This window comes from Cupressus sempervirens, chromosome 6, assembly GCF_028749045.1.
Source record: "Cupressus sempervirens isolate cs-2001-9-10 chromosome 6, ASM2874904v1, whole genome shotgun sequence".
In the NCBI taxonomy this organism is placed as follows: domain Eukaryota; kingdom Viridiplantae; phylum Streptophyta; class Pinopsida; order Cupressales; family Cupressaceae; genus Cupressus; species Cupressus sempervirens.
In genome coordinates, this window is record NC_143123.1 from 514,331,505 (window position 1) to 514,356,764 (window position 25,260).

Consider the following 25,260-nt stretch of genomic DNA (forward strand, 5'->3'; position numbering starts at 1 on the left):
TTCAACATGAACTAAGTAAATGTCTTAAGTGTGTTGACACTCACTTATCAAAACCAATCTAAGATCAACAATCTCCCCCATTGACATGACTGTCAAAATCACTTGAATATACATAATAGCCCTTGTTGAGGAACAAAAGAAGATATATTCTTCTAATGAGAGGCAATTATGAGGAAGTTAGGCAAGAGATAGAGGAGGCTATAGTAAAATATATGTCCTTGGCACCTAAGGTGAGTGCACAATTTAAGGTTGATAGTCCACTATATGTACAGGCAGATACACCTTCTAGTGATGAGGAAGAAGCAAAGGGGACGCAATAGGCACTTTCACCACCTCACATTGTTATGGGTACTAAAGCCATGCAAGTGGATAGTATGTACATAATTGTGGATGCAAAGGAGAATCCTTTTGTAGGATATGGAACGGATATTGTTGACAATATCAGCAATATCATTGCTTATACCAGCTTAGATGATGAGGAAGAAGATAAGAAGAAGAAGGAAGAACAAGAAAAGAGGAAAAGAAAAGAAGAGAAGATGAACAAAAGAAGAAAGAAGAAGAGGAGAAGAAGAGAAAATAAGAAGATGAAAGAAGAAGAGGAGGAAAAGAGAGTAGAAGAGAAGGAGAAGACAAAAGAGGAAGAATATAAGAAGAAAGAAGAAGAAGAGAAGAGGAAGAAAGAAGAGGAAAAGAAGATAAAGGCTATTGTACCTTCAGTAGTATTAACAGTTGGAATATCAGTAGTAGTACCTATTTCATCTAATGATGAAGATCAGAAAGAGCTAATGGGCACCTTGAGCAAATTGTTTGAGAAAAAAAATTATGTAAAGTCTTTGGAGAAGACTCTTGCTAAAGTCTTGGAGTGAATGCAAAAGACAGTTTCCATAGTTTTAGCAAATCTAGACTTATAGGTTAAGGCACAAGAGTTGGTGAAGACCTTTGATGAGGAGCTCACAACTTCAACTGAAGTAGCAACAACACAAAAGACCCTTGATGAGGAGCTCACAACTTTAGCTGAAGTAGCAATAACACAAGCACATACAAAGCATGATGCATCACTATTTGACACAATATGCACAAATGTTAGGAATGATATGAAAACCTTAGATGTATGTATGAAGGAGCTAAGGAAGAGCTTAGATGAAGGTAATAAGTTGTATGGATAGTGCGTAGTGTCTACAATTACTTATCAAATTTTTATGCAAAGATCAAAGGCCATATGAGTGAGCTTCATATACTCACTACTAGATTGCAACAATTAGAGGTCCGAACTGAAGATTCTGAAACTAAAATTGAGAAGATTCACAATGCTATTAGAGACATTGAGTTTGACAAGGAGAAGGTATTAAGGAGATTCTTTTTTCTCAAAGAATATTTGACACCCAAAGTTGTCATTTTGTAGAGGCAGTTGGAGGAATGTCTTGCAACGAAGACATCCTATGACAAATTCTCCTATATTGACTTGAGCATAGTTGAAGTGGCATCCTATGCACTTTGCACACTCATCATTATATTAGATATAGTCAAAGGCAATTGGAAAGACATAGATAGGTTGAAGAATGATTTTACAGATTGTATATCTAGAATGACAAGCTGATCATCAACATGCATCAAGTTTTGTGATACAGTTCTTGACACCTTTGTCATTGATGTCAAAGGGAGAGAGTGTGTGTGTGTATATATATATATATATATATATATATATATATATATATATATATATATATATATATATATATATATATATATATATATATATATATATATATATATATATATATATATATATATATATATATATATGGGGCAGCTTATGTATGTATCAATGTAAAGGAGTGATAAGGAATGTAATGATCCATCAAAACATGAATAAAATTGTTATGTTTTGAAGGCAATTATTGTGTAGTTACTTTTAGAAGTTTTTGTTATGTGTGACATCATTTTGGGACTTAGCCAATTTTTCCAAATGTTGCCATCAATGCCAAAGGGGGAGATTGTTGGCAATATGGTCAGATAGATGTCTTGATGGTTGTCATTTATGGCAACATGTATTCAACATTTCATTTATGCATTTAGAGATAGAAAATTGTCTAAGTGTTAGAAAATTTGTAGCAATATAGAGAACATATCTCAAGAGTATGGATGACTCATTGAGAGTTATCATATGTGTAGTTAAGGGAAGCTTCACGAAACTGTCATAATGATGTGGTTAAGTGCACAAATGTGTATAGACAGTATGACACAAGTTATGATTAAAATACTAGTGTAGCTATTTAACAAAGTAGAATAGAGCATATCCATAAATAGAGTTGTATGACTTGAAGAATTATTTTGGTTACAAAATAATTACTAAGTCATGATGAGCTGACTATGTGGATAATAATCCATAAGTTATTTTATATTATGTCAAGCATGTGAAGACATGAAAGCCGACTGTGTAGTAATTTGTGAATGTGCAAGGTATAAGTAAAGATCTTATATTGCACCATTATTGGGAAGTCGTGAAATGTTGTAGATGTGATGCAAACTATTATGTGAGCCTTATGTGATGCGAGATCTAATGTGTGATCAGAGAAAGTGTGAGTTAAAGCAATAAAACAAGTATTCTATGTATACCTATCTTGTGAAGAGTTGAATTGTATAATTGCATGTTAGGGCAGTGGGCTCTTCTTGCATACATTATAATTGTTCTACCAACTCCTAATAGGGTTGAGGCTTCCAACAAGGCCCAACCCTCTAACAAGGACTTGAGACACTATATGCATTTCATAGATTCCTAACAGAGTCAATATCCTTAACAAGATCCTATTGTTTAGTGAATCATCTTGTGGGTATCATCCGTGTCGGGGGTTTCACTTGGCTAGGGTTTCCCTAATTAACAAATAATGTTGTTATGAGTTATCCATGTGTATGGTTATATTTATTGTTCAACATTGTTGATTTACTTTCATATGCAAGTTATAAAATAGTTAACAATATTCAGTTGTGGGCAAAAGTTGCAGAATATTGATTCACCCTCCCCCCTCTCAGTATTATCTATTTCTAACAAATTTAAATAGGAAAAAGTATATTAATTCTTTTTTAATATTAGATTAATTCAAAAAAATATGTTACATAATTAATTATAAGTTTAATTAACAATAACTAAAAATAAAATCAAAATTTAATTATTATATCACATTAAAATTATAATTGATTATTATAATTACAATAATGCTAATTAATAATATTTTATTTTAAAATATTTTACTAATTATAAATTAAAATAAATAAACAATTAAAGCTAAAGTATAATATAATGGAATAATATACTCATAATGATAAATTATAATAATCTTAAATAAAATAAAATTGTATTACTAACTTCTAAATTACTATATGATTTTTTTTAAAAAAATAATTTTGCAACCCAATTTTATATTAGGATTATATTCACCTCATCTTGTTATTTTTTATCGTTAAAAATTGACCATTTTAATTTGTTTATATTTTAAATCTTAAAAGTTTTCTTAATATTGCTAAACTTTGAAATATGTTCAAGAAATAACTTTGATAAGTTGTAAAATACAATTTGCAAATTCAAATGGTCAAGTAAATAAAATAAAATTTGGGAAGCCACCATCTGACAATCAAATGTTTTTCCATCAAATTATGGAGAACAAATTCAAAAAGTAAAAACGTTAAAGATGAAAGTTTGGGAAGTGAAGATCTACAACCCATCCAATCAAATTGTTAAGAATACATTAAAAAAGTGAAATCAATTAAAGATAAAAGTTTCGGAAATGAAGATCTGACAACCGGACTGTTTTATCCAATCAAATTGTCAAGAATAAAATCAAAAAGTAGAATTCGTTAAAGATAAAAGTTTGGGAAGTGAAGATCCAATGTTTTATCCAATCAAACTCTTAAGAATAAATTTGAAAAGTAAAACCGTTAAAAATTTGGGAAGTGAAGATCTAGGGACCATGTTTTATCCTATCAAAAATTGTTATGAATAAATTTCAAAACCGTTAAAACAATTAAAGATACAAGTTTGAGAAGTGAATGTAACAGAGTGTTTTATCCAATCATATTGTTAAGAATAAATTCAAAAAGTAAAACCGTTAAAAATTTGGAAAGTGAAGATCTCACTTTGTCCAATCAAATTGTTATGAATAAGTTCCAAAAGTAAACCGTTAAAACAATTAAAGATACAAGTTTGAGAAGTGAATCTAATAGAGTGTTTTATCCAATCAAATTGTAGGAATAAATTGAAAAAATAAAACCATTAACTTGAAAAAATTAGTAGTCTAAATTTCACAAATTTAATGTAAGTGAATCATATGATCTAAAATAAATTTAGACTAATAAGATTAAAAATATTACATTTACATTACAGATAATAATAATAATATGAATTTATGCCAAATTAAGAAGTATAATAAATTGTAATTAATAGAAAATTAAAATTTTCCACAAATTAATACAACTAGTTTATTTATAAATTATTACAACAATACTAAGTTGACAAGAAATACTAGATATACAAACTTCATTCAAATAGACACATATCAAATTTAATTAAAATGATTAATGAGAAAAACTGATTTGTTTCTTTTTAAAAAGAAAATTAAAAGGGTACCCCTTACCACGTGACCCAATCTAAATAACTCGGCGTGCAAAGCCCTAACCCTAAAACATAAACCCTATCATACATATTGACATGGAAACATTCGAGACTTAATTTTTGGCTGTCACAATTTCTGCTGTTCTGGAGTTCGTCTGCAGCAACTCAAGTAGTCATACCTGTTTTCTGGGAAGAACAAGCAATGGCAGACGGGTACCTTGCTTTTCTCTTGAGCGTATATTTTTCATTCTATATGTAAAATTGTCAGGAAAGATCAATTTTTTATTGAATGGCACTTGGTAAGATTGTCTGCGTTTTATTGCGAGATATGGGTATTTGCATTTACCATTCATAACCAGCTTTAGCTGCAATCATGTAACTGATCGGCCCTCTGAAGAAAAGAAAATGAAAAAGTCTAAGAATAAGATTTGGGTTTTGTTGTATTTTGAAACTAATCATTTTGTACAAAATTGTTTATAATTTGATTTTTTAGAGGTTTTTATCTTCGTCTTTTATTTGTTGATTTTGGTTCAGGGGCGTATCACACCCCTAAGGTTCAAATTGTCCATTACATGTAAAAATAATTTATTTTTATTTTGACGTGGATGCTTAAGAGATACGCTGGAAAACTCAAACAGTGCATAAATAGATCTGTTAGCCAGTTGTGGCAAGAATTTTGGTTCGGTGCATCTGTAAGTTGATTGCCATAAGCTGTGGCTGAAATCATATAATGGGTGCACGCTTATAATGGCTTTTCTTTGGAGAAGAATACCGTAATAGCTAGCTCGTGAGTTTATAATAATTCTATAATAGTTCAGGATGGTAGATGTCATTTGCGGGTGGATGAATAAATACTGAATGGTTATAGTGCTTAATGATGGTGTGTTGCTGCAATACTAATAAGATCGGATTATTTTACTTTTGAATTCTCAAATCAGAGTGTCTAGGTTTTTCTAAAGGCACAAAAACATGTCAGATAGCTCTACTTTAAGCAAGTATAGTCGCTGAAATATGCCCCATCTTCTTGTGGCTATATTAAAATGCTATATGGGCAGACGATGTGTATCTGATTTGGCAATTCTGTCCTCACATTGTGTACCTGTTTCACATTTATGGCGGTGTAGCTGATTTGATATTTAATTCCTCATGTTGTTAACCGCTTCAAAATTTTGCGTATATCGTAAACCCTATTTCAAAACTGGGTTTCCTTTTATATTCTCTTATATTGTGGACTATATTTTAAACTTGCAATCCCGTGCCTCATATATTCTGTTCAATCTTTGGGCTGAACCATAACTGTAAACTAAGTGTATTGCATTGGGAGTTGGGATGATTGAAGAATCTAGATGTGCTCTCTTATTCTGATGTAGATCATAGAGTCTGAAAGGTTGATGCTAAAAACATACACACGATCATTCTCAGAAGCATAATAGACAATACTAAATTAGTTGATGTCTGCCTGTATTTAGCCACTTTCCGTAAAAACAGTGTACTAAATTTCTCACTGTTGTTTTTTAGCATAATAATAGGATGGATATGGGCTTGTCCATGTTATTAACATGTGCATGAGCTTGCAGTGCCCAGTTGGATGTTGCACTTCATTCAACAATTTCTTTTATATTCTTTAGGCTTTGATGTGGTTATGCCAGTTTTTGTGCAATTCTACTTGGGGGAGAAATGCCTTGGGTAGTTTGATCGGGAGCATTGCACTTTACTCGTATATTAAGGCTGCACTCTTATGGAGTGGAGTCTCTTTAAAAAATGTGGGTGCTGTTGAGATTTTCTTAGAATACTTTAAAGTAGGTCGACTGCTTGATTTTTGTAGTGCAACTTAAGCTTAAAAGTTAAAGCTGTAAAATTCATTGAAACTTATGGTTATATGAATTTTATACAGAATATTATGAAATAGAATGATAAAAAGCTTAAATCAATTCAAATGTTAAAAGTTGTTCAAATTTCAGATAATTGACAAGGGAAGAAAAAGTTGGAAGCTGGGGAAAAATTCTAGCCCCACTTCAAATACACCTGTTAAAACCTTAAAGTAAAACTATAAAAGCTCCAATTTATCACGAAGCGATTGTAATTAATCCCGTAGCAATTTTTTCCTCGTGAGAACCCTTTGCTATACAAAAGTAGTTCCGGAAGGCTGTCCATGTGACGGCAACCTAAGTCACATTGTGAAACAGTGGGTGTGGAATATAAGAGGTTCTTCTATTCACTATATATTAAGAAAGCCTAGATTTTGTGTGGGCGAATACAATGTATAGTTTACACTGGTCGAGGTAACTCTTGAAACAAAACAATACCAGAAAAGTTCCATAGTTTCAGCTTTATACTTATTAGTTTGGTGGTTTCCTATATTAATTGTGCATGTTTTGTATGGCAGGATATATGACCTTTGAGTATATTCCTATTATTCTGTGCTTAGTATACTTGTGCCATCCTGGGGGGGGTAATCCATTTTATAATGCGGTCTGTTTAAATACGACAAACAGTTATGTGCTAATATAAGAGGAAGAAATCCAAGAATGAGCATTGATTGAGCATTTCTTTTATACAAGGTTCTTGTTGAAATTCTTGCGGAACTGATGCTGATAAGTGATGTAATGAAAAAGTCAGGTTAAATTGCAGAAACGTGTACTTGTTTTACCTTGTGATTCTGATGGTTTTAACCTTAAGTATGCGTCTAGCTCCTGCAATGCTGTAATGAAATGACTACTGCCCTTTAAAAAAAATTACGAATACCCTCTTTATCACGTGAAGGACAAACCCCAGGTGTACATTTCTCAATATCACTCAGAGATTTAGATGCAAATCTAGCAATGTCAGAACCATGATCTTGGTAATCACATTTCGACATGGGACATTACAATGTGATCTGGGAACTTTTTAAAAGAAACTCAAAAAATTCCTGAATATCACAATGCATAATACAATTAGTTTTTTTTCATGTGACCAGGGCATTGAGTGTACAAATCTGATGGCCTTGTTTGATGGATCCTTATAGAATTTCAAAAGGCAAATGAACTTGTCTTTTACACCAATAAGGACAGCTCTCAGAATTACATCCTTTTTATGTGAAAATTTCTCTTCAATAGTCTCTGACTGATCTGTTTTGTATAGCTTCTCAATTGCTGCAACCAAATTGTTTGATAGCATGTTGAAGCAAAACATTCAATCTTGGAAGGTTATATTGTCAAAGATCACTCAAGATTTGTACCTTTGTTTTTCCATTCCACATTTAGGTTTTTGGTACAACTTTTTCCAGTGACAATTAAGATTCTGATGGGTGGTTGGATCTATCAAAATGAACAATCTTATTTGTCATCATGTCAAGTACAACTCCTGAAAGTAGATCTTTGGATTTCACATCTGAATGGTAGCAGTTTTTTATAGGACAATGACCAAAAGTAGGCATGGATTTTCATTTCATATCTGAATTGCAGCAGCCCTTTTACCTAAGGTTTGGTTACTGGACATGAGTGTTTTTTCTTTTGGCTTCCTTAATTGCAGTATTGAAGTAGTTTTTTGTGTTAATAATGGGGTTTGGCTGATTTGTTTTATCTCTAGTGTTCTCTGAAGTTCAGATTTCTACATCTTTCCTATGTAACAGTCAACAGATCTTTGTCATCATGTCAAGTACAACTCCTGAAAGTAGATTTTTGGATTTCACATCTGAATGGTAGCAGTTTTGTATAGGACAATGACTAAAAGTAGGCATTGGATTTTCAGTTCACATCTGAATTGCAGCAGCCCTTTTACCTAAGGTTTGGTTACTGGACATGATTTGTTTTATCTCCAGCATTCTCTGAAGTAGAGATTTCTACATCTTTCCTATGTTTACAGTCAACAGATGATTCTCCCTTGAAAGCTGGTTTCTGCATTCGATTGTGTAAACATTTTTTTGCATCGATGTTTTGGATCACATCTCATGATTCATCATCAGAATTGCTCTCTAGCATCCTGATGAGGATCGCTCCCCATGATCCAGCATCAGGATCGCTCTCTTGCATCCTTGATGGATCACACCCCATGATCCAGCACCAGGATTGATCTTTAGCATTCTGATGATAGGTCACAGAGTGCAATCTGAATAATTAATTGAAAAACAATGCTTACATCACTCAGTAGTCTTTTGTTTCACTTTTTGTTTTTAATTGATCTGTCCTTTGTTTCACTTTTTGTTTTTAACTGATCTTTGTTATTAGACTTATATAGCACTCAATGCTTCTTAATAAACTTCTTGGTTCATTTAGAACAGTCTAAACCCCATCTTGATGGCCGTGCTACAAATGGAGTAACCTTTTTCACAACTTCCTACATATTGGACATATCTTTTTCAACCCCATATTAGACATGCATAACCGTGTGGATGACTACATTGTGAAAGGGAAACCAATGTCAAATGAGAAATCCACCACAGATGACCATTGGACACATACCACGTGCGTAATTGCTCGTGTTAAATGGAAAGACCCCTCCTTGCAGTAGCCCCATGTAATTTCTCTGGCCTGTGCATTATTCTCTGGCACAGGTGCCGCTTCTTATGGAGCACGAATAGTAGGTGACATAACAAAGTTGAAATCATAAGACCTATTTTATGTCTTCATTTATAATGAGCTTCTGCCAAAGACCTATTTTACGTCTTTATTTATAATGAGCTTCTGCTAATATGTTTCATTATTTTAGGGAGTACTATACTGTGAGATTCTCTCTATAATGATGGTATTTTCCTATTTGTAAGTTCTGTTGACTGCACACAAATTGCAGTGTTGATTTTTATACTCGCGAGTCATAATCCTTCAAGACGCATCGAGTCAAAAGCAGGTGTTGTTGATATTGAGTTAGGTTCTGATTGTAAACCATTCTTAACCATAGATCATGATATATGATGCATGAGTTTGGAGTTACTTCTGCCATAAATCTTGATTGATAATATCTTTTAGCATCTGATCTACATGTTATTCAATCAAATTTGGTGCCTTGTTTTATCTGGATCTAAAATTTAAAATGCGTCATGGTATACAATTGACATTACTTTCCTGATTTTTTCAGAGGAGAAGTAGATGCCGTAGCTCAACCCACTGCTGCTCCAGCATTGGGAGAGCCCATGGACATCTTAACTGCTTTGCAGCTTGTGTTGAAAAAATCATTGGCCCATGATGGTCTTGCTCGTGGTCTTCACGAGGGTGCTAAAGCAATTGAGAAGCATGCTGCTCAGCTTTGTGTTCTTGCCGAAGATTGCAACCAGCCTGATTTCACAAAATTAGTTCAAGCCCTGTGTGCTGAACACAATGTGAACTTGATATCTGTGCCAAGTGCAAAGAAGTTGGGTGAATGGGCAGGAGTAAGTGTTTCCCAGTTTATTAATTGACGATTGTGATCTGCCTATATTCCTGTATAACATGTTTCTGGTTATTGCAGCTTTGCAAAATTGACTCAGAGGGCAAAGCTCGGAAGGTTGTGGGATGTTCTTGTGTTGTCGTCAAGGTGTAATAGAATCTCTAGATTATTATATTTATAATTGAACTAACCACTCTGTTATATTCTACTTTGTCATTTGAAACAAGAATTCTTTATAGTATTGAAAGATGCAAATAACTGTATAATTTTTCACTATCAACGTTTTGGATCATATTGCATGATCCATCAGCAGGATGAAATAATAGCTAGAAAGCACACAAATGATTCATTGCCATCATCATTTGTGCTCTCTAGCTATTGTGTCATCCTGATGATGGATCATTTAGTATGATCCAAAACATTGATGTTGAAAAACTATACACAGTTTAATCCATAAGCTTTCAATACTAAGCTTTCAATACTATTATAATTGACTGTGGAAACTACATGATTATTAAGAATTCTTTATGTTTGTTCTCGCTAAATTCTAATCCCATCAATTTTTCCATTGTGCGCAAACAGGACTATGGTGAAGAGACGGAAGGCTTGAATGTAATTCAAGAATACGTAAAACGACATTGATCTATGAGATTGCGATCAGTTGCTTCATCTCAACTAAATGATTTCGGAATTTTGCTTGCCTTTTTGCTAATATATGCGGATTCAATTGTAAGGCTATGAGATGACAACTTATTCCGGAACTTTAACTTCAATTTTATCTCGGAACGTTTAACGTCAATTTTATTCGGAACTTTAAACTTCAAATTTATCCGTCCTTTTTTGAATGGTTAGATTTGTTTTTGAGCATGAGTTAATGGTGATATTCGGATTCTGATCAAATGCTGTTTCGGGTAAAAAAATTGTAATGCTAGATCCTTGATATTTTTGAACAGCCAATGAATATTATGGTTTTACAATTCAAATGGTATTTTTTTCGCAAATCAGGTTATGGACTTGCTGGCATAAATGGATCTCAAATGCTGAATGTTATTAAGAAAAAAATACCGTTGTCTAAATCTAGTTGCTTTGCTTTTATTAAACCATATAAGTGGTGGATGTTTAATCAATTGAACAGATTTTCTGCGTTACACAGAATTGCTGTTGAGTGATGCAAAATTTAGTAGAGTTTATTCCTTACTAGAATGGGATGATTCAAACAAGGTAACGTAATGAAGATTTTCTGGGTGGCTATTTATGAAACTAATTGACCTAGAATATAAATGAAACATCAGGCTATATATTATATATTACTTATGGATGGAAGAGATGAAGTATGTAACATCCATATGGGGCTGACAATCTGCACTGACATGCTGCTTGTCGATTCTGGTAGTTGCAGTTTTCTGCATGTTCGGTACTGCAAAGATCATTTTAATAGTCGAGCATCTAGACTCGCCCATAAAATTTGGACTTTATTCATTTTCATTTAACAGTTGCGACATTGATTGTTGATATGGTATTTACTGATATAAAGCAAAAGTAAGTTCCTAATGGATAGTAAATACTATGTAAGCCGTTTGTTGTTTCTATAATTTTTTTTTGGTATAAAAATTTGAGGAAGTTATGGTTTCCATCTGTGCCTCGGCAATACGTAACTTTGGGTCTGAAGTATTAAAATATTTTTGTAGAGAAAGTTTTAAAGAATAAGATGAGATCTTAGCAACTAATAAATAGCTATATGCCAATATCAAATTTGAAAGAATTTCAGGTTTAAACACTTTTGAACGCCTGCCTTATTAAGCTGATTGATACGTTTTCAAAAGTTGGTGATATTATTAGGGTAGGTTTAATTACAATGTGGATAATAGTTTTGAGCAAATATGAATGGTTAAATCGGTTTTGATGTTGAAAGGGATTTCATTATAATGACAGTTAGAAAAGACAATTGTTGTAGAGGAATGTTAAGTAAAACAACTTATGTAGATTATATGATGCAATTGTAAAGTTAGTAATAAAATTTTAATGATATGTTTGTGAGGCTTCACTTGATTTGCTCTATAGCATAGATGACATAGTTGCATTATGATAATTCTAATTCGACGTTTTGATACACTTTTGAGATTGTAGGGTTATGTCATTTCACCATTTTGATGATCCACACTTATGTCTACACATTAGAACCTAATTGATATGTTTAATGATCTCATTTCATGTTTTAAATTATTTCAATTGCTTTAATAGAAATTGAATTGTAGAAATGTTTGAAATGTCAAATTGTAATGTTTGAATAGAAATTAGTGGTAAAGGATAGATTGTGAAATGCAATAGGACCTAATTCACATGCTTGGTGATTTAATAGTCATGGATTCAATATTTCATCACTATGATAGAAAATAGATTATAAGGTTGTTCAGAATGTTATTTAGATCATGTTAAGTAAAGATTAATATTGATATGTAGAGATTGATATTTTAATGTTTCAAATATTTTACATGAAAATGATTAGAAAAGGGATAGTTAATTTGAAATGATAAAATATGCAAGCGTAATGTTGAATGGGATAAAAATTTATTGCACATGTTTACTTATTGCTTACATGATTTTCTTGGACTAGTGATGTATTTATTTTGTAAATGTGAGTTTGCATGTGTAGTAAATTTAAATTCATTAATACATTACAAACATGTCATTGTGAATTGTGATGTGTTTAATGTGTCACTTGACAATAGTGTTGTCCATGTGGAGATGACATGTCATTTAGGGTTTGGCAAAAAGTAACCTAACTTAAACCTAGCGCCAATGTAGTACCCAAGTTAACCTCACATGGAAAAATGCTATGAGAAGTCTCCATCAAGGGAAATTCGAATTCTAGCTTACTATTGACTTTTAAGGATCAAAAAGTGGTCCTAGGGGGTTATTTTGGTGAAAATTAAGTGCTCTCATGATAGTAATATGGGTTGGGGGTCTATATTTAACCTTTAGTAGGCCTAGATGACCTTAGGAACCCTCCAAACAAGTCACTTTCAAACCAATTCTAAATTTGAGTTGTCCCATGAGTTTACCTCCACTTTTTCCACTTGGTCTAAGTAGCAATTTTGGTAGGGACAAGGGTGTAAGAAATAGTGGCTTGATGTTTTTGCCAAAACAAGATAAGGGGGCAAGTCTTTTTAATGGACTTCGACAAACTACTAGAGGGTCTACCCACTTTCTAACTTCAAAGACTCTTAGAGTTTGGAAGCTAGGGAGGGAGTTTTTCTACAACCTGTCATTTCCATTTTGCAAAGGAATTCAAGGTTGGTGTTTCTTGCCATGTAGTTAATTCCTTCCATTTTGATGTTGAATCTTGGTATTGGATTCATGAGAATGTAGGTTGTGAGAATACCATTGTAAGCAAAATGTGTGGTATAATCTTGTAGCATGTTGTGTTCTATTGTGATGAGAATGAAGTTTGGATTTTCATTGTTTTCTGCTTTTGATTTTCCATGATTTTGTGCAAGAGTGTTGTTATAGGTGTGAGGGCTTCACTCACCCTTTGGGAAGGGAAGAGAAGTCCAGGGTGAAGGGGTTAGTTGGGTTTAAAAATGTATTGAGAACCTTGGAGTATGGTCTCCATTGTATGCCATAATCATTCATATCTTGCTGGGGGTGATAAAGGAAGTATGATGATAAATGAAGTTTATGGAGTATGGGCTCCAAGAGAGCTATAACTGATGGTAGTGTGTTTGGAGGATGATTGTGAAAGCCCCAAAAGGGCATGAAATTTGTTTATTGCAGGTATCGTTTGATATGGCAAATTTTCATTTGAAAAGCACACCTTCACCCTATGTTTATGGTTCCATTGGTGAACCATTGTGAAATATCCTTAGCATGGAATTGTTTAAGTTTTGAAATGTAATGTATATGCATTTGTAAGATTGTATGTGAAAGCCGATTTGAGCCTTGTTCCCCTTGCGCAGGGGTGGTCTCTTTGGAGGCCTATGGTTGGGTGGAGAGCATCCATGGTCCTTGTTTTTTTTTGTGTTGTTTTGCAGGTTTTGTGAGAATGGTTCCTATGAAGAGAGTAGGGTTTTACCCTTGGCCTTATTGAAGAATCAAGGGCTGTGAAGAAATGAACTCTTTCTATGTCACCTCATAAAGTGTTGTGATATCAAACTTCCATTGTCGTTCTTTGTAATGTGAGAGAGATTTGCTTCCTATTGTACACTGTTGTAAATGTGTAAAGTGAGGTTTGAGGTTATGTATATAGTTGTATTTGCAAGAGAAAGTTTGTACTATCTTCATAGTTGCATAGAAATAAAGAAAAAATGAGTTCATTTAGAAGAATAACCATTGTTGTGAACCTATATAGAAGTTATGAAAAATTAGTTATTTTTCCTTATGAATATTTACTTCTAAATCAATGGTCAAATCTTATAGACATCTTGCATGAGAGCAAACATGGTAAGAGTTACTCGAGAGGGATTTGCTTCCTATTGTACATTGTTGTAAATGTGTAAAGTGAGGTTTGAGGTTATGTATATAGTTGTCTTTGCAAGAGTAAGTTTGTACTATCTTCATAGTTGTATAGAAAGAAAAAAAACCAGTTCATTTAGAAGAATAACCATTGTTGTGAACCTATGTAGAAGTTATGAAAAATTAGTTATTTTTCCTTATGAATATTTACTTCTAAATCAATGGTCAAATCTTATAGACATCTTGCATGAGAGCAAACATGGTAAGAGTTATTCAATGTAAACTTAATGATTTCTTTGGAAGGTTCTCTGTTATATATCTTGGTGCAATGGAAATATAAAGTTCTTAATAGTTCTTATGTATGCATAGAAAGTGATCCAATATGTTCTTGAAAATAAATAATCTCATTTATGGGTATATTCATTTTTGGAAACCATTTATGGTTGATCTATATAGACATCATGTAAATTTTGAGCACCTAGTAACAATAAATCTCTAGACCATATAGATGCATGAAGTTACATTATCATCAAACAAACTATCTTAAGACCATAGTTGTAATGGAAGAATATAACTCCACATGAGACCTAGTCAAAAATCCATAAGGGAGAGTATGCTGTAGATGCATTTTTACTCTCTAGAAATTGTGTGGGAGAAGGAAATAATTCCTCCCCAATTACAGACAATAAAATAATCATAAGAATATCCCAAGCATCTTGTCCTATCAACAAAAGAGGTACATCAAATGATGACTTAGGGATATAAACTTTATATTCATCCCATTTAGAATTATTATGATTATGATAGTCATGTGACTGCATGTCACAAATCCACAAGAAAAAAAATAATAATCCTATAAGCATGTGTACCCTACAACAATTTCAAGCAAGGAAAAACTCAAATCAATAAAACATAATAATAATAATAATATATAAACACATACCACACATTTATTAAACATTTCTAAGATCTCTCCCCAAGGAATCATGTGATAAGACATTACTATAAGCCTATCCCACTACAAGCTACCTAAATTCATCCCCAAATGCATGGACCCCACTCTAAGACATTAACAAACAAAGAAAATAAATAAATAAAGAAAAAAAAAAAAAAAAAAAAAAAAAAAAAAAAAAAAAATAAATAAATAAATAGGCAACCATTACCCTTGGAAAGTGCCACAAGACACATCCCCAAGAAGGGTGCTAGACCTGACATGCCCCAACTCACGCCTAGGACATTGTCGCTTTCATGGGTAGACCACCACCCTAGCACCTGATTGGCGCACGAAAAGAGATGAAAAGGGGGGGGGGCGGCGTTAGGAGATGGGAAGGGGGTTAGATGGGAGTAGACCACATGTGCATTTAGCATTGGGTCTAAAAGTATTTAAGTTAGCATGTCGACTTGGGAGGTTGGTGGGGGTAAAGACCACGTGGGGAGTGGATTAGAGAGTGTAAAGGGAGTCGTGAATACGGATTAGGATATTGGAAGAAAAATTATAGTCAGTATATAAGGTAGTACTAGTAATTATTAATTTAAATAATAAATGAAGTTAAATGGTTAATAGTTGGTGATGTACGATCATAATTATGGGTTAATTTTTTTATAAAGTAATACTAATAGAGTAAAGCTTTAGTTATATAATGGAATTTAGGGACACACTTAAATATGAATGCCTGTACAAAAAAGAGACATTAAACAATATATATATTTATGATAGGCCATTATAAATAATCCCCCCCACAAACCTATAACTGATGCACTTGACATATATAAGAAATGCATAATATGATATAGATATATATAAGTGTTAATGAGGAAGAATGTTTTTATAATGTTAACTCATCTTAAAACAAATGTGCCCTAGTATTGAAATATCGATCTTAACTAGGTGTGAAAACCCTCGTAATAACATTACCACTAGAAAAGGGACTTGTTTTAGACCGTGTCACTAAACACGCTAGTGCTAGCAATACTGTGATGATCAAGGTATACTTTAGGTTGACCACTTGTAGTAATGTTGCTCATTAGACTCTAACCATCAACGTATCACTCTCAACTTAGATATTGAGTCGAAATGTGGTGAGTTAGACCAGTATGACCATGAGTAGGTATATCTTGTTAGCCTTCTAATCCACTGACCCTAATTGTAGCTTAGTTTGTGTGTATTAACCTAGTGTGTCTGATGATAAGGTAACAAATCCTCCTACATTGACATCAAATGAAATTATTAATCCCTAAACTCTATCCTAGAATGTTATTGTGCTAACTAGGATATCTAAGGCCCAGTTGAAGTAGTTATGTTCCTAAATGATCAAGTAATATCTTAATGTCCTTGAGTAAATATGAGTTGTTCTATTCCAAACACCCCATCATTCGATAGAGTATTTGTAACAATACATAAGGCTATATGTATTTTCCTTTAGTTCACCTTTCAGAATTTTTTTTTGTTGGTTGTGTTTTGCCTTGTAAATTTTGGGCATGACAATGTTTTTGAAAGCATATGAATAAGTAAGCAACATATTTTTATTAAATTAGGATTTCAAAATGATTAAAACTAGAAAAGAATATGAAAGTTTATTTTGCTGGTGTCATATAAGGGGAAGGTTGTTTCAAAATGGGAATTTTTTATAATAGATTCCAGTCATGATGGTAGCAAAATTAGGTTAAAGTAATTTTAATTAGGGTAAACAAATGCAATAAGCAAAGGAACAAAAGGCTAAAACAAAATTTGATAAGAGCATAGTTATAAATGACATTTTGTTTTGTTTGAAGGAAGATAGAACGTTAGGGTATAATCTAGAGTGGGAGTCCAAGAATTCAATCATCTTTAAACCTTTCTTTTGAGGAATTTATGGACTAGATAATGATATATATATATATATATATAATTAAGAGTACTCAAGAGTTTACTTGGTCTAATTCCAAAGATGTTTATTAAGGACGATGTTTGATTTGGCATGGGTGGAATACAAAGCAAACTTGAAATGAAGAAGCAAATTGCAAATGTGGAATGCAAAGAAAGCTTAGAAAGGGGAAAGTATATATCAAGTAAAGCTACTTGATCCCATTTTTCATGAAGGAAGATGAAACATTAGGGTATGATCTAGAGTGGGAGTTCAATAATTCTATCCTCTATAGGCCTTTCTTTTCAAGAATTTATGGATTAGATAATGGTGTCACATGCATAATCAAGAATACTCAAAAGTTTGCTATGTCTAATTTCGAATGTTCTATTGAGGGTGGAGTTTGATTTGACAATGGTGGAATGGAAAGCAAGCTCAAAATGAAGATAGATAATTTAGATAAGATAAGATAATTTTATTAATGTCCAACAAAAGACCACAACTTGGGTCTATGGGACTAGAAGCTTACACCAAGAAGATAGTGGACAAACAGAGCACCAAATGGTGTCCAACAAAGAACAAGCACAAAAAATGAAGAAGAAAGTAGGAGACATCATAGAAGAAGCAAATTGTAATGTGGAACGCAAATAAATTTTAGAAAGGAGAGTATAAATCAAGCCATAACCTATTAGAAGAGGAAAAATGCTCTTGAGGAAGCAAATAATACCCTATAAAGATGATGATAGTGAACAAATCAAATCCAAAGACATTAGCCAAGTCAAAGTGATAAGAAATTTAGTCCCTAAGACTAAAGATAAGCATGTTGAGGTAACAAGGACAAATTGAAAATTGAAGCTATTGTTTACTCTGAGTACTCGAAAATTTGCTCCTATTGAAATTGCTAGCTATATTTCCAGTGATTTGTATGATAAAATTTTTACGAGATTGAAATATGCATTGGAAACATAAAGGCAAATTAGAGAAAGGATACTCGTGACGTTATCGAGCCTCACTGTGGAAGAAATTGATGAGGCTATGAAAGTAAAGATTAGAGCATTGAAGGTAATGATGGGGAGAGCTCAAGAAGTAGAGCAAGAAAGCTTAGAGTTTTGGAAAATAGTATATGAGTTTGACACAAAACATGATGATGCCCAAGTTACCAAACCCCAAGAAAGTATTCAATTGGACAATCTAGATATGAATCCAATGGATATAATCAATGAAGTGTGATAACATTGCACATATGGTGAAGGGCAAAAATAAAGAAAAAGTTGAAATTATAGACATAATCGAGAATGATCTAGATGAATCCATTAACAAGGATCAAGATTTCATGGAGGGTACCATGCAACCAAGTGAAGATACTCCTATTGTCAAGTCAACCATTGGGAAATTAATGAAGGATGTTACAATCTTGGAGCAAGTTCAAGCATACTTAGCCCCTACTGTAACAAATGACAACAAACTGATAGAAATGATGTAAATAAGTCAACTGAGCAAAAAAATAAAGGTGATGCTGTCATCGAGCCAAGAAAACATGCAAACATAGAGAACACGACAGACACATATGCTACAAGCACATATCAAGGTGCACATCACTCAAACACAAAAGAAAACAAAGGAGCAGAGAGTGAGAGAAAAGGAAAAAGAAAGGAGAAGGATAACAAAATTACTAGCACTAAGGGTCCTACACAGCTGAAAGACAATGATGTGAAGAAGGTAGAAACTTCTACTACTATGCCACCAAATAAAGATGAGGAGCAGCAAGCTCTAGTGCCACCAAAATTGATATCTTCAAGCATTGGCTCAATCACTTGTCAAGAGAAGGTAAAGAAGAAGAAAAAGAAGAATAGAAGTAGTCCAGTCACACTTGATGAAGTTATTGTAATACCTCAATGTGCCCCAAATAAGCTTGAGCTTTATGAACTAACCAGGTATGGTGAACTTTGTAAGAGGAAGGCAACTCAGGGCAAGCTAAAGCTAGAAGTCAAGAATACACAAGTGTTGTCAGATGTAAAGGAGATACTATTGCAGATTGTTCTAGACACACCACTAGATGAAAAGGTACAACTAATTGATCAACTTACATCTCTTGCAAAGAAAATCAATGCATCTGATGTAGATGCTCATGATAAATTAATGGAAAGAGTTGAGAAGAAGATGACATATAAAATATCGAAAAAGGTGAGTGAGTTCATTGCAGTTCAATAAGTTGAACTTGGTACTTTGCCATCGAGTTAGAAAACACATTGCAAAATCTTATCCAAGTATTCAAGAAGTTGTGTGATGTACCTCCCTTTACACAAGACATTTTAGAGAAATTGAAGAAGCTTGAGGAAGAAATGAAGGCAAATGTTAACAAATTAATCGAGGACCCTTGGTCTTTCTAGGTTCATTATCAGAAGGTTAAGCACTTTATGGGATTATAGTTAGAATTGAGAAGGGAGGAGGATAAAATAACAGTTAAATTTTTTTAGAACTCTACTAGGCACTCCTCATACGCATATTGGAGGTTATACAAAAGAATGTTTAGAAGGCCAAACAACTGATCATAACTTAGGAAATGTCAGTAATAGATCATCTGCTTGAACTATTATCAAAATTACATGACCAACAACTGGTATTGCAAGCCTTAAAGGAAACATGGAACTTAACCAAAGAGTGTATATAAATCTTTGTTTTATAAGATGTAAGTATTGCTTGTACATAATTTCATTTTTGTAATGACTTTTTTGCGTTATTGTCAAAAGGGGGATAAATAGTATGTAGTATGGATATAGGAGCATAGTATAGTATGATTAAAGGGGATAGTATGTGAATTTTTTTTGGTTATGGATTTATAGGGGGGAGATATAAGGGTGATATAAATTTTGCAAAATATTTTGTAAAATTCAAGTAAACTAAGAAGCACAAGTTTAGGGGGAGCACTCCAAATTTTCATTAAGTTCAATTTTGAGCACATGCACAAGTTTTTTCCACTAATGCCAAAGGGGAGAATGTTACTCCTATTTGCATTTGATTGTTGTCATTAGTGCGTGACTATAATGCAAAGGAAGGTTGGTTAATATAAGACAATGTGGTCGGTGAACCTTGACACCAAATAGTGATATCCAATAGAGGAAGATACTGAGAGAAGTTGAAGTTGACGAGAAAAATAGTTATTGAGCATAGTACTAATTGAGTAGTGTATGGAGATTGAAAACAAAGATTACTATGCATGGATATTACGAAAGGACAAAAATCCCACCGAGGTAAATATTCAATGCTTACTGAGTGAAACAAAATGCATGCAAATGTTTGTAAATGCACATGATTTTATGAGTTTGATTCCTGCCAATCTAGGAAATGGTTTACATGGATTGAGACAAAGATAAGATTTATTGGATTGAAACATGACTTTATGGATCCCTTGGCACAAGTATTGACCAATGAAAATAAAGCAAGAAATATTGGTAAGAAAGAAAGAATAAAGATTGCTGATCTAATTGATAGAGAATTCTAGAAGTTTCCAAACCCTAATTAGGTCACGTATGATGGAAGCCACATAAATCCTATATAAAGAGGGTTCGAGATCAAGCTAAAAAGGTTGGAGGAATGATAGTTTTGAATATCACACTAAGTTATATTAGAGAAAAGCTACCAAATAGTGAACAAGGGGAGATTGGGTGAAATTTGTCTTAGGAAGGTGATTTATAGAACATAGCAGATTTGATCTAATTAGGCAAAGTAAGTTACATATTGGCAGATCACTTTACTATTACTTTCTTACCATTGTAGCAAAAAATATCTTAATAGAGTGGAATTAACATTCTTAATGTAAAATTTCCTAACTGAGTGCACACTTGAAGAGTGTTGCTTAAAATTATTTCACAAGGTAGACTTTGATAGGTCTTTGTATTACTCCTAATAGGGAAAGTCACTAGAAGTGACATCATTTTATGCTGAGCAATCTTTACATTGTAGTAGATAAGATTTGTTGGCGCCATTCCCGCCATAGTTGTCCCTCTAACCAAGGCTTCTGCATGACTAAATATCTGTGTCAAATAAGTTGATGAATGCTTGTAATGTGTTTATTGTTTCTATTATTTGATTTGGTTATTTTATTTTCAACATTAAGTTATCTTAATATTACATGCAAACAAATGATGGTGTTCATAGGCTTAAAATGTTTTGAGGGATAAATTTTCTAGAGATATTGATTCACCCCCCCTCTCATATCTTACCTCTTTTAAATATTCCAAAAAATAGAGTAGATTATTGATATCTCTACCAAGCCCTTAGTGAAGGATGCTTTTGAGTACTTGAGAGGTAAACTAGGGGTCATTCCCCTATCTAATGTTCATTAGAGAAAGATGCATGTTGCACTAATTCACGTTTTATCAGAATATCTATCTATGAGTTGAAGACGATGTTTAGTCTTTAGGAGAATCTTAAAGTTGTGAAGAAGGTGAAAGATACGAGGAAACACAAATATTTACTACAAGGTATAACTCCGCAAAAATTTACTTTCAGTTTTGGAGATACATTTGGCATTGTTGTCAAAGGGGGAGATGAATACTAAAAGGGAGATTGACTACCAAAGGGGGAGATGAAGAGAGAATTGAGATGAAAGAGCTATATGAAGTGAAGCATAGAAAAGGACATGAGAAGAGAATATAGTTTTGATTAAGTAAAAATAGGTTTTAAAGGACCCGAAACCTTACATCAACAGAGTATTAAGAAAGTATCATGAAAAGAGAACAAACAAACAACATGAAACAGATCTCAGAAAACATAAAGAGGTCACATACAACATTGCTGGAAAAGATAGCAAAAGAACAACAACCAACCAGCTAAGGAGTATTAATTAGATGCACAACCTGGTCCACCAGAGAATGCATAGTCTTAGCAGCAACATTCACCTTGTCCTTCTTAGTGGTTTCCTCCATCTTCTTTGAATTGACCTGAGTACGCTTGCTAGGACCTTGAGAGTCTGCCCCCAGGGGAGAAACCTGACCTTTATCTACCTCATTCTTTTTTAGGAAGCTGGTCATGTTATCCCCCAATTGTCTGAGTTGTTTATCCATGTTACCCAACCTGGTTTCAAATTTAGACACCTTCCCCTGGATACTGCTAGTGTCCTTGTCCATCACCTTCTGCTTGGCTTCCAACACAAGAATCTTATGCATAAGATTTTTCACTTCTTTCGCATTACCTATGACCTCTGAGAGCTTGTCGATATGATAACCTAATGTTCTTTCCCCTCTGGTCATCTTGCTAAGATGCTCCATTTCTTTGTTCAACAACACCATTTTATGTTTAAGAATGTCAATGTCCTTCTTTATAGAACCAAGGTTACCAAATAAGCCTTTAGAGGGCCCGATTCCACCACCAACACAATCACCTCCATCAGATTTGGACCCCTATTCACCATCATCAGTAAAGTTGGAAGCCTCAATCCTTGTTTTCACATTTTTGTTTTCTTATCACCGTAAAGACTTTCTTTTTCTTTCCAAACATTTAGCAAGGGGCTCATTATCCGATAGAGGAGAAGCCCTCTCATCGATACGACCTTTGCCCTTCCCTTTTCTACATCCCCTATTTTTTGCATGTTCTCTAACAATTTCATCAACAAAATCACTTTCCCTCTCCTGATCAAAATCATCCTTCTCAACACTCTATTTTTTCTTTTTAGTGCTACCACCTGAACCTCTTTTAGGACTAACCAGACCCCCTTCCACCTCATCTTGTGTCTCAGAGTCATAGCCCTTTTCCTGAATACTTCCTTCAGTATCTTGATCTTCCCATTTAAAATTTCTAGGTTTTAGGATTTTTTTAGATTTTAGCACATTCATAATCAAAACCATTAATCCTTCATGACAAGTATGTTCACCAGTCGGGTCACACTGAATAGCTAGGGTAGAATTGGAGAGAGATTGCAATAGGTATGAAGGAAAATTTACCCTAATGTCATGACGAAAATGATTTTCCAACACAAAATGGTAACCATATAGTTTTGTATATCTTCCGTCCAAAGTCAGATATTCCATAATAACATAGAACACAAACCACCATGGATGAGACATAGAAGCCAGGTTAAAATAAAAAGTACCTATTTTAACCAGTTTATTTCTTTCCTGTTTGGTCTCGGCAAAGTCATCAATCGCCTTATCCGAGATCTTCCTTTCCCTGTAGAAATTCATCCCATCCAACTCCAAACCCGTAGCCTCCACAATGATTTCTTTCGTAACCTCCAGCCTCTGTTTCCTGACCATAATAGAACCATCCTTCCAAGATTTCACAAACTGGTGCGTAATAGTTGGATTATTACCTTTGAGTCTCTCCATGTAACCAGTAAAATTGCCATGCCTAAGGATATCCCACACCTCAGTTTTCTTCTTCCAATCCATGCAGCTAGGCAGTTTGACCCATTTCCTCTTACCTCCCATGATCTTTGCAACAAAAGCATTGGTTTGCATGCACTGAAAGCCCCCAAAAACTCTGCGAATACCACTACTTGAGCATAGATAGAAAGAGGCAACCCATAAACTATGCATTCTGCCCACATTTCTAAAAATAATTGCCCACCTCACTCCAAAGGAGTTAATATCATAATTCTCTGACAACATCATAATTAAAGAATTTTTGCTGGGATTTTCATTTGTCCTGCTTAACATGCTCGCGACCATCAATAGGTAAATTGTCATATGAATCCCATATGATTTTTTGATCATTACAACATGCCACATTCGAAGCCCAATCAACTAAACCATTGGGTTCCCTATAATTATGGGATATAATGCAATTTTGAAAGGAGTTAATAATATAACCAACCTTAGACATAATATTACTAATGGTCGATGAAGGTGGATAATTTTTTTAAAGAAGTTTATAATATTGAGGGAATCACCTTCAATCCAAATGTTCTTCAAGTTCAGATCTTTAGCATAAATAAGACCATAAAGTGCAACAGAGGCTTTAGCAACATGATTGGTTTGACGACCCAAAGGTATTGCCATACCACCTGTAGACACCTAAAATCCTTTAGAAAATAATATTTTTATTTTCTGAAAAAAAGTTCCTAATCACATCATCATTTATTAATTAATTAATTAATTTTCATGCCATTAAATCCTTTTATCTTAATTAAAAATATTTAATTAAGGAATCCCTCCCAAAAATGTTTAAATCTTATTTAAACATTATTTCCTTATTTATTAATTATTTAATTAATAAATTGACCGAAAGACCAAAAATAAATAAAAAATTTATTTTTTGCCCAAAACTTGGCCAATTTCCTTAAGACCACTAACCTCTTCCAAAATCTTCTAATCCTTCTTTAATTTTAATTAAAGGCTAATCCCATCATTTCCTACCCCTAATCCCAACTCAAAATATTTAATTAAGATTAAATATTAATCCTCATGTTTATTAAAAAAAGTTTTAATAAATATCTCCTCAACTCAAACCCTTGAAATAAATAAAACTTTATTTATTTCCTAAAAATCTAATTTATCCTCATCCTAAGAAGTTCTAGACTCTTCTAGAAAGTCTTCATCCTCATCCTAGGAAATTCTAGACTATTCTAGAAAGTCTTTATCCTCATCCAAAGTCTAGACTCTTCTAAAAGATGTCTTTAAACCTAATCCTAATCCCCTCCTAACCTTGTCACATTCCCTAAACATGGGTTAAAACTTATTAACCCAAGCCAAAGTTAACAAATATCTCCTCCTTCACCCACCCTCATTAAATGCCATCCACTTGCCTATCCCTAAGCTAATCATAAACCATCCTAATCCATCCTCTAATCATTTGCACAAGCCTAAGCAAGCTTAAAACCCTCCTAATCAAGCCCAAGTCGAAATTGCTCTCATCTCCCTCAAAATATCTCAACCATAAAACTTTATGAAGCCCACTAGGCCATAAATGACTCTTCCAAGCCCTTTTATTGCTCTTACAAGCCATTATGAGGGTCTTTATGAAGATTTTACCCCTTGAGCCTCCTTTGTTGACTCATCCTTCCCCTTTCCTCCATCC

The 25,260-nt window shown here is 33.5% G+C and overlaps 1 protein-coding gene across 1 annotated transcript; it reads left to right on the forward strand.

Annotated features, from left to right (window-relative positions):
- Window positions 1–4,721: 4,721 nt before the first annotated feature.
- Window positions 4,722–10,950, forward strand: LOC149553280 (small ribosomal subunit protein eS12-like). The gene is made up of 4 exons (XM_089788750.1): window positions 4,722–4,819; window positions 9,662–9,953; window positions 10,031–10,096; window positions 10,532–10,950. Exons 1-4 carry the CDS (start codon window positions 4,809–4,811, stop codon window positions 10,589–10,591), a joined length of 429 nt encoding a protein of 142 aa, XP_089644876.1. The 5' UTR covers window positions 4,722–4,808; the 3' UTR covers window positions 10,592–10,950.
- Window positions 10,951–25,260: the final 14,310 nt, after the last annotated feature.

Excerpts from the sequence above, each read along its gene's own strand:
- LOC149553280 (XM_089788750.1), top strand. Across the intron at positions 9,954-10,030 it reads AGTTGGGTGAATGGGCAGGA|CTTTGCAAAATTGACTCAGA; the intron begins GTAAGTGTTTCC and ends TGGTTATTGCAG. Across the intron at positions 10,097-10,531 it reads GTTCTTGTGTTGTCGTCAAG|GACTATGGTGAAGAGACGGA; the intron begins GTGTAATAGAAT and ends GTGCGCAAACAG.